Source organism: Psittacula echo (assembly GCF_963264785.1).
Source record: "Psittacula echo genome assembly, chromosome: 3".
NCBI classification, from domain to species: Eukaryota; Metazoa; Chordata; class Aves; order Psittaciformes; family Psittacidae; genus Psittacula; species Psittacula echo.
In genome coordinates this window covers 59,625,731-59,637,907 of record NC_137736.1, presented here as the reverse complement: position 1 = coordinate 59,637,907, position 12,177 = coordinate 59,625,731, and the positions used below count along the sequence as shown (strand labels likewise).

The window sequence follows — 12,177 nt, the reverse complement described above, 5'->3', positions numbered from 1 at the left end:
CAAGGGCTAGCAACTCTCTGTCCTTCTGAATGAGTCTTGCAATATAGATGAATCAAAAAACCCAAGCTTCTAAGCAAAACACCAAGAATAATGAATCAAAACATAAAAAGAGGTATGATAGTGTTAAGAGAGAAAGTAACATTTCTCAGGGATATCAGTCCAGCACATTCCTGGATATCTCTTTATGAAGTCCAGCTGTTTAGAAAGAGCTGCTTTAGTCATACGCACAAAGATGTACTACTGCTCATGCCCTCTGCAGCCTAGCAAGATCTGCTGTGTAGATCCCTTCTGTTGCTTTATGGGCTGTCAGAAGCAGCCCTTATCTGACTCTTGACATAATTTTCCGTATTGAACTTAGCATAAAAATTAAAACTTGTGTTTTACTAGCACCAGGTGCAGCCCACTCTCATTAAGTGCTTCACCGGAATTCGGTGCTCCAGGTTTACAGCTGCACAAAGACCTTTGAGCAGAAGATCAAGTTTTCTAACATTCTGTAGGTCTTCTTATATGGTGGTGCCTTGGACAAGAGCACTGCCTTAGAGTCTTGCCTCATTCAACATACATGAGCACGACCTTGTTACCATAGAGGCTGCCTGCTTTCACCGTTCACTTTAGAAGGCAGTTGGCACATTTTGTGGGGATAAAGAGGTTTTTAGCAAGAAAAAATCCAATTTCTAATGTTGATAAAAGAGTATCCTCTTATTTGGCCTTATACTGGAAATTGTGTGAATACAAGGAATCTGTCCCAGGCACTTAAAAGAATACAGCAACACAGATAAAAATAATTGTACTTAAAACATAACATCTGCCTTTTAATGAGTAAATAAAGAGCAAAGCAATGCACAAGAGGCATTAAGAATTTATGAGGCAGTACTGTGAAATGTATAAAATCTGTGATACTACAGAAGTAATAAATGAGAAAGAAAACACATAGCAAAGACAGAGAGTATTTAAATTCAAAACTTTATCTTAAGGACCACCGGCAAGTGGACAACATGTTAGGAAATAAATCTTACCTGAGGTTAGATGCTGCTTCTCAAAACAAGGTGCTGAGTGATCATTATGAACACAGGTTCAGTGACAGAGGAACCCTATTTTATTATCACTAACATGATGCTGTTTTTATGAAAGGTAACTGGGTGTTAATACTAAATCATTTTCATCCATTTGAGAGAGCACATCTCTTTCTAATACAAATTGTCTTGTTCTATAGAAGGCAAATGAATATAGCTGCTGGGTTTGTTGCCGTTCACTTTGGTGGCTCCAGTGCACCTGAGCTTTCCCCATCTCATTTCTTCTGGCTTTCCCCTCCTCTGTTTCTTCAGTCACTAGTTCCTTTTGGAAGGATTAAAGCCACCTTATACATGTGATGTCTTTATTTTCTACCTGTTATTTCCAAAGATGCCACATAGATTCTCCTGTTCTATTCTGCTCTTAAGACTGTCTTGCCTGTGAGGGTGGTGAGGCATTAGCACAGGGTGCCCAGAGAAGCTGTGGCTGCCCCATCCCTGGCAGTGCTCAGTGACAGGTTGGACGGGGCTTTGAGCAACCTGGTCTAGTGGAAAGTGCCCCTGCCCGTGGCAGCGTGTTAGAACCCAATGATCTTTGAGGTCCTTTCCAACCCAAACCATTCTGTGATTCTAAGATTCTTACCTTACATTATGCCAAGCAGAATCTTTACTATTTAAAATGTTAAACCTCAGTAAAAGAAATAGTGATAGTCTAGTCAGAGATACCACAATAAGATACCAAGTTTGTACATGAAGAATGAGTGCCTAGCCTTGCTGTAATCTTTGGGAAGATGTCTATTATCTTTGTGATATTTGTCTTTATTGATTTTTAAGGTGACAACGTGCACTTGACCATCCTCTGGTTTCTTGATATCGCTTGGTTTTGAACCCAGTGATTAGTATCTGGCCAAAACCATGTTTCCTGGCTACGACTCAAGCCCAAAAGAGAGAAGTGGGAATAGATGGATTTGTGATGTATTAAATAATGAAGAGAAAGCTACTGGAAGGAACTCTTGCATTCCTAGACTCCACACATACTGGACAGAGTCTAGTATGTCTCTGGGAAGAGAAAAGGGTGGGAAAGGGAACAGGATTGAAGGGCTCTGGCCTCCCAGACCATCTTTCCATCTCCAAGTGACTCAGATGTTTTACATAGATGAAAAGTATTGCAGCTACAAGGTGCAAGCCTTTCAGAGACCCACCGTGTGCCCCCACTGGCTTCAGCTGCTGTGAGACCAGTTCCTTTCCTCCTCATTTCAGCTGCAGCACCCCGCCTCCCCAAATCTGAAAGGCAAACCCTGCCTCTGCTCTCAAAGTATTCAAGTCACCCTCCTGAATTAGGCTTGCTGTAAGCAATGAAGCAGAGATGCTTTCCTTTAATCGTCCTTTTTAAAATTCATATGAAAGCATGATACTTAATTAAAAGCTTGCCAATCTGAAATCATTGTGGAAATGAGGCAACAAATCCTTCCAGAAATGTGTCCAGACTAATCCCAGATGCAAAGCAAGGAGAGCACTAGGCAGGAATCTGATTTTTGCCTGGCCTTTGCCACTGATTCACTGCAATGCTTTCTGCAAGCCATTTATTGTGCATCAATGTTCTCACTGATGGAGGAAAACCAGTATTTATTTCCTTTCAGTGTTGTCCTGAGTATTACTAACCACTGCTTGTGCAAATCTGTGGATGAAAGGAATCATAAGAGTTCTAAGCTCTTAATATGTATTACTTATTGCACTTTAAAACAAATGTCATCATACTAGGTAGGAATTAAGATTCCTAAGCCCACAGGGTGGGTACCTTTTCATACACATATATATAAATGTCATCAAGAGACCTGCCTCAGAGGAAGGCTGACTGAAGACAGGTGAGTCGGAATTCATTCATAGACTATTTATTCAGAGCCAGAAGCTTTGACTTCGTTTTGATTTAGCATCTTGTCAATATTGTGATTGCTACACTGTTTCTGCCTAGGCCTGTGATGGTTTATGTGATAGGAGGGAAAAAATAAGGCTGATAACTTAAAACTATATAATCTATCAATTTCCTACATGTGGAAATTGCTACAGTGCATAGCTTTCAGTGGGGCCATGTATGGATTTGCCGTTGAATTCACAGGTGTTGAATCAAGCTATATTGATCTGGGTTTGTGAATAATCAGGGTTAGCAGTAAAGCTCAAACTGAGCTACTGCTTGTACCCAGCTCTGGCCGTGGGCATTTGTTGGCCTGAATAAGCTTCCTCAGGACAACAGAGTATTTCCAATGACACTGGTGGACTATTTGTGTTTCTGCACCCATGCAGCCTGGTTTGCAGTAGAAATAAGGTTAAAGAGATTAAAATTAGTTATTAAAATTATTGTTAAAATTAGCATTAAAATCAGAAAGGGGTTTTCGAGTGTTAAGTGCCTTGTGTGATGATTGCCTACAAGACTTGCGGCACATGTTGTATTCGAAGCCCTCTTTGGAACAAATTTTTTGTAAGCCGTAAAACCTGCTCAGTTTAAATGCATTTAGCAGCAAGGCAACTACAGTCAATGTTTTTGCAGTTGATAGCTTTTATCTGGTGACAATCTTGAATTCTATTAACAAGCACAATGAATGCATTGATCAGTAAAGTGATTATCTGCCACGAGTATTGCAGATCACAGAATCACATGAATTATCACAGAAGTATTATTTCATCAGGTGGATGTTGGAGCTGCCTCGCACACCTTAGCAGCGAATTAAGGGTCATATTGCTTTGGTTTTGAAAACATGTTTTTCCAAAAGCCAAGCAAAAAATCCCATTGCCTTTCAAGCAGGCAGACAAAAGATGTGTGCACTCTAGCACGTTAGACTTCAAACAGTTATTTAAAGCAAAAGTACCTCACCTGCTCATCCTAAAGACATGCTGTGGGTGTCTGGGAGGAGCCATGTGAGCAAGCAATGCGAAGTGACAGGGGCTAAAAAAATCCCTGCTGGCCCAGGCTGCTGACAGGGACCTCCCTGCTCCCAGGCTCCCCAGGCATGGCCTTTCCCTCTCAATGTGGTGGTATAATGGCACATGAGATGGAGGAGACATTCAATGGCAGTAGAAGCCTGTATCCCCAAACAAAGAGGAAATAAGGATCAGATAAGGATCATGACTTGCTTCTCCTCCCACCACCACTTTCCGAAGCTGGTGGCTGCATCCTGTGCTGGGGGTGAGGGAAAGGACATGCTGCAGAGAGGGTGTCTTCACTCTCCAACCTATCTTCACCTGTCTGGGAGCTTTTGGCATGCAGACTTTGCTACAGGGATGTTGAAAATGAGCACTGATTCATTCATGTTCTGCAAACCACTGTGTTTCCAGGTCTCCTGGGGCAGCTGAGGAGAGCCATCGCCATGATTCCTACACTGCTCTTGCTGGGCCTTATGGCCCTTGTTGGTGAGCCAGGGCTTGGGTTTGGGTTGCTGTCAGAAACACCCAGGAACTGTTTGCAGAGGGACTGCAGAGAGGAGATGTGCAGTCAGGCCTGAGGTCCCCTTTCTGCACGACGCTGTAAAACCCCATGTGGCTGATGGTCCTTGGCTGCTCTATGAGGCTGCTTGCTGTCCACGTGTGTCCCAGACCAGCACGTCTGGAGTACGGGACTGACACCAAAAGGGAGTCACAGACAAACCTTCTCTTGATTTTATCAGCTAACCTTCTCTGATCCCTGCCTGCCCAGAAATGATCTCACCAATGTGGCAAGCTCTTTGATGGAGGCTATTCATTCCTCCGGAACTGAGGAAGCAGAGTAATTTGCCCAGGCTGAGGCAAGCACTCTCCTGAATTAATTCCTTACCAAGTTACAGAGGGTCATAGAAGATGCTCCCAGCCAGGGTGCTCGGGTACCACCAGCTATCACCTGAGGTGTCCCAGATATTTTTGGGCATTGGATGGGGAGCACCCTCTGAAATAACTGCAGAGGCTGTGGTTCCCCTCTCCCACACCAGCCTTTGGACCTAACAAGGCAGATGCCTATTCATCTAAATTGTCATTTGGTTCATTCACTTCAACCTATGCAATTAGAAAAGAACAAATTTCAGTTCTCTACCTTTCTTTGATGACATTACTAATGGAGAGCAGTGGCAACCATACAAGCATGGCCAACACAAGGTGATGTGGATTACTGGTCTGCATGAATCCCTCATGCTGTGTGGACCTGCAGCACACTGTACGGTATCGCCCTGAGATCTTATGCATTCAAACACCTGTATTTCATTTTTCAGCACCATCCATGAGTTACAGTTGCTATGGTGATATAAGTGCTCTTCAAGCCCCACTGGTCCCCTGTACAGCTGTAAGAGCCTCGGATTGTGGTAGGTATCATTCATTGCTTGATTTGTCTACCTGTTTGTATCTTACAGAGAGATGCTTTGTCTGCTGCCAAATTAAATGTGTTGCAGCTACTCAATTAGCTGAAAGAGAGAAAGCAACACCTCCTCTCCCAAAATGTCAGGCGCTGTGAAGCCCCCAGACCTGGTGGGAAGTGGGAGGACAAACTTCAGGTCCCATAGTCAGGATCCTCAGCTGCTAAGCAAAGGGGAAAGGTGCAACCCCTTTTCAGTTAAAATGGTTTCTTCATTGGCCAGGACTTTAGCATCTTCACAAAACCCCAGGGCCTGTCTGCTCAAAGGGGAAGATGCGCAGAGCCAGGCCCTGAGTGCTGGCATGTCAGCTCAGCTAGCCAGAGGCACAGTTTGCAGAAGGAAGGTCCCACGTGCACAGCTGTCCTACCTCTGGATGTCCCTTTTCTGGTAACTCCTTCCCATTTCCCTCATTCTTGTCTTGTGTTACTGCCCCATCATTACAAAGCTGACTACATCAGGTTCATACCGCTGAGATCTCCAGGGACTTTGCCACGTACATTGGATGTAGGCAGCTCCAGGGCAGACACCTGACCGTGGGTATCCAAGTATGGATCTGAATCTGCTTGCTTGTTTCCAAACTGTTCCAAAATTACATTTGAGAAAACCCCACCTTTCTAACAACGCAGCATCACTGCAGTTTGGGCAGTCAGTCAGCCTCACAGTCTTTTCAAATGCATTTTGAATTGCACTTTTGTGACTCCAGAGCCACATTTCCAGCAGTGCAGCAGCAGGAGTGACCCATGAACGTGCAGTCCCACCTCCTGAGAAGCTGCCCTGTTCCCCTCATCATCCTCGGGTACTGGCACAGCAGTTCTCTGGCCACAGTCAGAGCCAATGCTTGTTCCTCAAGCGCCACTGCCCAACGTGGTGCAGCTGTGTTTATTTCAGAACTTCAGTTACTCCTTTGAAACACCACTCAAAGGTGAAGAGAGGGTTTTGGACAGGAGCATGTGTAAGTCTGCCCTTTCCTAACCCGTAGGACTTGCCCTGGTACGGAGCTCTGCCGAGGCAGACATCATACGCCTGAGGAAATACGAGATCCCGATTAAGAGAGTAGCCAGAAACCTGTGCTTGGAGCCGGCGCTCATTGCTGGCATCATCTCGCAGGAAAGCCGTGTCGGCCTGCTCCTGGACAATGGCTGGGACCAGGAACGGCACAAGTACGGCTTGATGCAGGTACGTGGGGATGATGAGTATGAGTAACAGAACAGTAACGTGGTATTTATCCCAGGGCCTTACCTTAGTAAATGACTGTTCTGTGTTCAGGGCAGCACTTAAATTTGTTCCTTCTACATCAAAGGTTGTGCGTAAGTGTTGCCCTGAGTAAGGTCACTTCAATGAGTCACAGCCTGGGAGTACAAAGAAGACAGGGGAGATGATAGAGCTGTGGTTGTGTTCAGAAGAAAACACATCTTCTTGCTTGACTTTTCTAGCTTGGTGGTCATCAACAGCCTTTTGGACTGTGGGATAGTGAAGAACATATAAATCAGTGCTCAACTATCCTGGTTCTTTCAATTAATGAAGTACGGGCAAGACATCCTACCTGGACCTGGGACCAGCAGCTGAGAGGTATGTGAGGGGCTATGTACTAGAAAGGGATACGTTGAGTGATGGCAGTGCTGTGCATTTGCTGGCATCACTTTTAAGGGAAAAAGATCATCACTTTAGCAGATTTTACAGCATCTCGTGCCAAAACAAACAGGCAAACAAACAAAAAAACCCACATCAAACTGGAGTTTTCTAGTTGAAAAGAGGCAATCCCAAAGCAACAGACCAGCAAGAGGTCTGAATACAGATGCAGCCTCTCAGCTCAAAGCATTGTCCACAGGGCCTCCATGTTTCTGCCTACAGAAGAGAGACTGGTGGGACGCTAAGCTCCTTGGCAGCTTCACTGTAGTAGAAAGCAGCATGAAACTAGCCCAGCCCTGGAGCTAAGTTTTCCTCTCCTCTGTTCATCCTACAAGTGAAATAGCTGTCAGGTGGACAAATAAGGTGGAAAGCAGCCAAACAAAAGCCACTGGGGAAGGCAGAAATTGAGGTATCGCAATGTAACAGATTGATTGTGGCATGCTGTTAAATTGTGTGAAGGAAGCTTGGGATCCAGGTTTGCTTGCAGTCCATGTTATCTGTGTGCTGGTTTGTTCACCCTGTGCTATTTCCTACTCTGCCATCCTTGTTCTGCCTCTACCTTTCTTGATTACACCCTTTTCTAGGACCACCATGCCATTCCCACTTTCATTTGGAGAGAGTCATGGGTTCCTTCACTATAGAAATAAGGATTTTTACAAAATCAGTCACTTTTCAACCATAACGCAGAATGAGCAATTTCCCAAGCAGTTGTGCTGGCTTGATGAGATGCATAGCCCTTTTAGCTAGGAATTTTTACCTTTAAATCTTTGTTTCTTACTTATAAGCCTGTAACAACAATTTATTAACTCTTTTCTAGGGGGAATCTGCACCTACCGTGCAAAAATGGGCAACTTCCAGGTCTACGAGGATGACCCCTGTGACAGAGACAGCTACTACGTCAACAGTGTGATTAGGCGAGCCCAGTACTTTAAGAGACATGGGTTCTAGCTCATAAATCCACACCACCACCACCGAGCCTCTCCTCCACACAGACTAGCCCAGTAGTGATCATAGTACCCAGAGCAGCTTCTCAGGTCCCCTGGCAGGACCAATGCTGGTGGCAATGGCTCAGCACTGCCTTCCAGGGGACCTGCTGGGACAAGACACCACAAGCTCGGGGCCTTCGAGAGGCAGACAGGGACAGTCCAGCAACGTTTAGGTGTTGGGTGAGGAAGGTGCCTCTTCCCATTTGAAGCTGAACCCAGAGTTGTTTGTGCATCCCCCAAGCACAGGCGCACAAGCAGCTCTCCCTGTGCATTGTCTGTGTTCTGCCCATCTCCTTTATCCACCTCCTTCCCTCTCCCTGGCCAATGTGGGGATGAAGCCCCTGAATTAAACTCATCCTTCCCCTTGATTGTGCTGGCTGCAGGGCAATGAAGAGACTTCTCGCCAAGCCTTTGGTCTCTGCTCTAGCTGTCCATTCCTGTGGCCAGCCTTGTGCAAGACGATGCTAAACATGCTTCTGTTAGTCTCCCGAGCCCTGGAGCCCACAGCCATGATGGGGCTGAAGACTTCTTCATGGTGAAAAGCAGCCTCACACGGGAGAAATCCTCTGTATGGGAAGTACTCCAAGTGCCATAGCAGGCACGCAAAACAGCTTTCCATTAGTCAGCAGCCCTCTGAGTGGGAGCCAGACCTGTACGTACCCAAGCACAGGGGCTGTATCAAAACAAGAATGCTGGTAAAAAAAACCCACAACCTTTCCTGCTTTAGCTTTTGCATCTTTATACTGGGTTTCCTTCAAGTTTAAAAGTGTTTCAGTATCTGTCCCTCTGTCAGGAATCCAAACTTCTAATTTGAAGTGAATTATCTCTGGGTTTGTAAGCTCTGTTTGAAAGTGTTCTTCAATGTGGATGGGTCTGGGTGGAAATTTAGGTTTACTGAGAATAATACTGAGAATAAGAGAGAAAATAAAGATAAATGTTGAATCCAAATACTTTCTTTTCCCATGGGGCCCAGTGCTCAGCAACCTGCAACTTGAATAATAACCCGATTCATTACTCTTGCAATGGGTCTAAAACTCAATTTGAGAACAGGGAGAGGGAAATGGTGCTGCAGACACCCAGGGGTGGATGAGAAGAGCTGGGCTGGTGACCAGGATGCGAGGCAGGCCAAGCCCGGCCACTGCCTCCAAACCTGTGAACAAGGAATGAGGATGTTCATGTTTAGCCCTTTGAATAAGGATTTTGGAAGTGTTGGGACACTTTTCTGCTGGCTATCACCATTGCTGATACAGAAGCGATGTGACTTGTGGACCCCTATGTTGGATACTTCAAAGAACTTTCAGGATAATGAAGCAATGTTCACTGGGAATGACCAACATATAAAAGTAGCTGCATGTTACGCTGCTGTAGAGCAGGGAAATGCAATTGGTGTTCTTTAAGGACTCTCACAGGCTAACATTGCTGTGTCAGAGTCAGCAATCAGCAAATCAAAAGAACAGCAAATTCCAGTCAGGGGAGAAAAATCTTCTCTGGGTCCTGTGCTTTGGTTTTACAACCAATGTCAGTACTGGGAAATGTGTTTAAATGTGCTTCCTACAATAACCAGCAAATGTGAGGTGGGAAGCTTTCTCTGTCATCAACCTCATAAGCTGCAGGTGGTATGGGCCAGTCCCTCCATGGCTCAGGCAGGGATCTGTCTAAAGTCTGGAGCTTCGATGACTGACTGTCATAGACACCATGCAGAGGGAGCAATTAAAAAACCTGTTTCAACAGTAACTGAAGCAGTAGGAAACCACTGCCAAGAACAAGTCCCCATGGGCCAGAGCTGTAACTACATGGCTGAGCAGATTGATCTGATGACTGACTCTGAACACTGGAGTTAGATCAGTTTGAGCCACACATCCATGTCTCTCCAGGAGACGCAGAAAACAAAGGGCAATGCCAGCACAGTAATGCAGTGCTGAATAACTGAGCTTGTTCTGCTTTGTTACTCATTGAAAAAGTGAGCAGCGATTTCCTAGCCAGCAACCTGCTCCCAGGACAATGTTACTCTGTGGTTGCCTTAGGCACACTCAGGACTGCACCCTAAAATACTAGGCTCATCCTATGAGGGGAAACATTTTTTCGTCTTGAGTTGTGGCATCTTCTAGTGTAGACTTCTAACACAGTACTTTTGAACAGCATCCAGGATGCTTGGCAGGCTCCTTTGGTCCGGGTCTGCTCCTTTTTGCTGGAGGGAGTTGAATCTAATGCTTGCCTCAGTTTGTTTAATTGCCTTCCTTGAAACTAAATACTCCCACGCTGGATGCACATGGCCTGTTTTTTTCCTGTTTCAGTGTAAAAAGTGATCCTGGAATCACAGAACCACAGTATGGTTTGGGTTGGAAGGGACCTTAAAGATTATCTATGATCAATGGCAGAACTGCACTCTGACAGGATTTCTGTAGCCTTTCTGAAAGATGAAGAAAAAGTAAGATGAGCTGGATCTGAACTGGAGGTTGCTGAATACCTCAACTAACAGTGAGTACAAGATAAATCCAGCACATAAACCATGATTTGGGGCAGTTTTGAGGCTGCCCAAAACCTCAAAACTGCCTGTACCCCTGACATAGCACGAGAGACCGCAATGCTGTGTGGCAAGCGAGTGATGGGACAAGTAAGAGATGCTGCAAAGAGCACTGACAAAAGTCACAGCAGGTTCTCTGTCCCTGGAGACCCAAGCCAGCAGCAGCTCTGGAGCTCTTGCTGAAGCATGCGAGCTGCAGCCTGCTTGATGTCGCACAGGTTGTCCCACCATGCGGACATGCCATTCTCCCCCAGTACTCTGAATACAGGTTTGTTGAGTAAAACAGTTCCCCGGGCATGTAGACTCCGTGCATGCATATATGATTAAACAAGAATTTCTGGGTAGGATCCAGAACACAGCAGATCTACCTGCCTGCATCAATTAATGTGATGTAGAAGAAGCAAACTAGTACCTCCTTTCCAATTCTCCCCAGCAATAAGGGAACGGTAGCACAGGCCACTTGGAGATTACTGGTTTGTGAATCATCTTCAGTGGTATTTTGAATTTTCTTTTTGGTTTTTTTTTTTTTTTTTTAATGCCATTTCTTTATGAGCCATCCCTGTTCTATTTTCCTTCCTGCCAGATGTACTTCCCTCTGTTTCATCGTTCTTTAAAGTCGCACGAAATCATCATGAACATGAGGAGCTCCATGCATGGGCTGATGTGACTTTTTGCAGCTGGTTCTCGATGGGAGGTATTAACAGTGCAGGAAAAACTTACAGAATTGAATCTTTCAACACAATGGCACATGATTCCCCAGCTTAGAATGTGGAAGAGCTGATGGAAGAGTGACACAGCATTTCACCCTCACAGAATTTACCACGGGGAAGAAGCAGGTCAGGATAGATTAGCATTGACATGGAGGTTTGCCATCCAGTGGCTGCTTTCCTTATTGCTGAAGAGCTACAGTAGCTTTGATCCACATTGCCTGATAATTTGGATTTGTGCCTACACCTTTGATAACAAAAGTGACCTGGCATAGCCTTTGCACATCCAAATTCTCAGCAGTCTCATGTTATTGTTGCTGGGTCTTCACCTGCAAAAACTATTACATCCAGAAGTGCAGGTCCCCACTTCCCCATTGTCAGCATGTTGTTGCTTCCAACAGCTGAAAGGGGACAGCTGTTCTCAGGCAAGGCTCACCCTATGTCCACACTGTTAACACGAGGGTTTTAAATTAAATCGAAAGGTATTTAATTTTTAAAATCGTAATTGTGTTTGTGCTGTATAGCAGAAACCCTGTTGTGCTCGGGAGAATGCACAGCAAGTTGTCAGGCATTCCTGTTTCCCGTAATACCAGTGGCATGTGGGAAACACACTGAGCCAGCTGCTCCAAAATGCTGCCAGCAGAGAAAAAGCCCCTTTGTCTCCAGGAAGCGCGGTGAGGTGGGGGAAGACATCCTGCAGCAAATATGTCAGGTCTGTGATGTTTGCCTAATATTCTTGTAAATGATTCACTATACCAAAGTCTGTTTTCCATTAGCTGCTGCGATCAGGTTAGCATTGTTCCTCTCAGTTACTGTTTGCTTGTTTCCCTTCTGCAGCAGTGTGCTTAGGCAACAGAAAAATGCAGATAAATGGCAAGTCAAACTAACTGCAAGCCAGATAAACTGTAATGGATGCAATTGAAGGATGTTTCGCTTTTGATTTTTCTC

At 45.1% G+C, this 12,177-nt stretch overlaps 1 protein-coding gene across 14 annotated transcripts in view; it reads left to right on the top strand.

The window, feature by feature from the left end:
• TXNDC9 (thioredoxin domain containing 9) overlaps positions 1–11,935 on the top strand; it is a 28,363-nt gene extending 16,428 nt beyond the window's left edge. Inside the window, exons 3-9 of one of the 14 annotated variants that reach the window (XR_013956393.1) lie at positions 1,845–2,875; positions 4,341–5,332; positions 6,363–6,559; positions 6,817–6,952; positions 7,830–10,476; positions 11,106–11,216; positions 11,757–11,935. Coding sequence is in view for 4 of the 14 variants with exons in the window: in XM_080612801.1 (XP_080468927.1) it covers positions 5,152–5,332; positions 6,363–6,559; positions 6,817–6,952; positions 7,830–7,960 (645 nt within the window). In the remaining 10 variants the exon portion in view is untranslated. Of the gene's footprint in view, positions 1–1,844; positions 2,876–4,340; positions 5,333–6,362; positions 6,560–6,816; positions 6,953–7,829 lie in introns of all 14 variants that reach the window. The other 13 variants (XR_013956394.1, XR_013956392.1, XR_013956395.1 and 10 more) reach the window with 13 other exon arrangements.
• The last annotated feature ends 242 nt before the right edge of the window (positions 11,936–12,177 follow it).